Consider the following 516-nt stretch of genomic DNA (forward strand, 5'->3'; position numbering starts at 1 on the left):
TATATGCTGATGATAAACTGCTGAAATTAACAGTTTTCCTGATCAGTGCTGGTCCAGCTGTGTCTAATCCTGGTCCTCAAGGGCTGCTGTCTTGTTTCACTACACCATCACACTTGATTTAGTGATTGAATTTTCTTTCCACATTTTGCAGAAGCCTGTTAATCACGCATTCATTCAAATCAAGTGTGCAGGAGAAGAGAAACTGCTACATGATAGTGACCCTCGAGGACCAGGACTGGACACCCCAGATCTAGTCAGTGAAAAGTTTGCCTAACTCCTGTGAACTTTTGGCAGTCATGCATTAATACATTGAGCAGCTTCAGCACCATCTACATACAAACACAGTCACAATGCTAACAGAATCACATTCCTAACAGGACCATGCTGCTAACAGGATCACGCTGCTAACAGGACCATGCTGCTAACAGGACCATGCTGCTAACAGGACCATGCTGCTAACAGGAACATGCTGCTAACAGGACCATGCTACTAACAGGACCGCACTGCTAACAGGAC

At 45.0% G+C, this 516-nt stretch overlaps 1 protein-coding gene across 1 annotated transcript in view; it reads right to left on the minus strand.

Annotated features, from left to right (window-relative positions):
* cacna1g (calcium channel, voltage-dependent, T type, alpha 1G subunit) overlaps positions 1–516 on the minus strand; it is a 409,969-nt gene that overhangs the window by 22,530 nt on the left and 386,923 nt on the right. Inside the window, exon 35 of the mRNA XM_037691266.1 lies at positions 114–134. Within this exon, the coding sequence (XP_037547194.1) occupies positions 114–134 (21 nt within the window). The remainder of the gene's footprint in view (positions 1–113; positions 135–516) is intronic.

This window comes from Nematolebias whitei, chromosome 17, assembly GCF_014905685.2.
Source record: "Nematolebias whitei isolate Nwh7 chromosome 17, NemWhi1, whole genome shotgun sequence".
Taxonomy (NCBI): domain Eukaryota; kingdom Metazoa; phylum Chordata; class Actinopteri; order Cyprinodontiformes; family Rivulidae; genus Nematolebias; species Nematolebias whitei.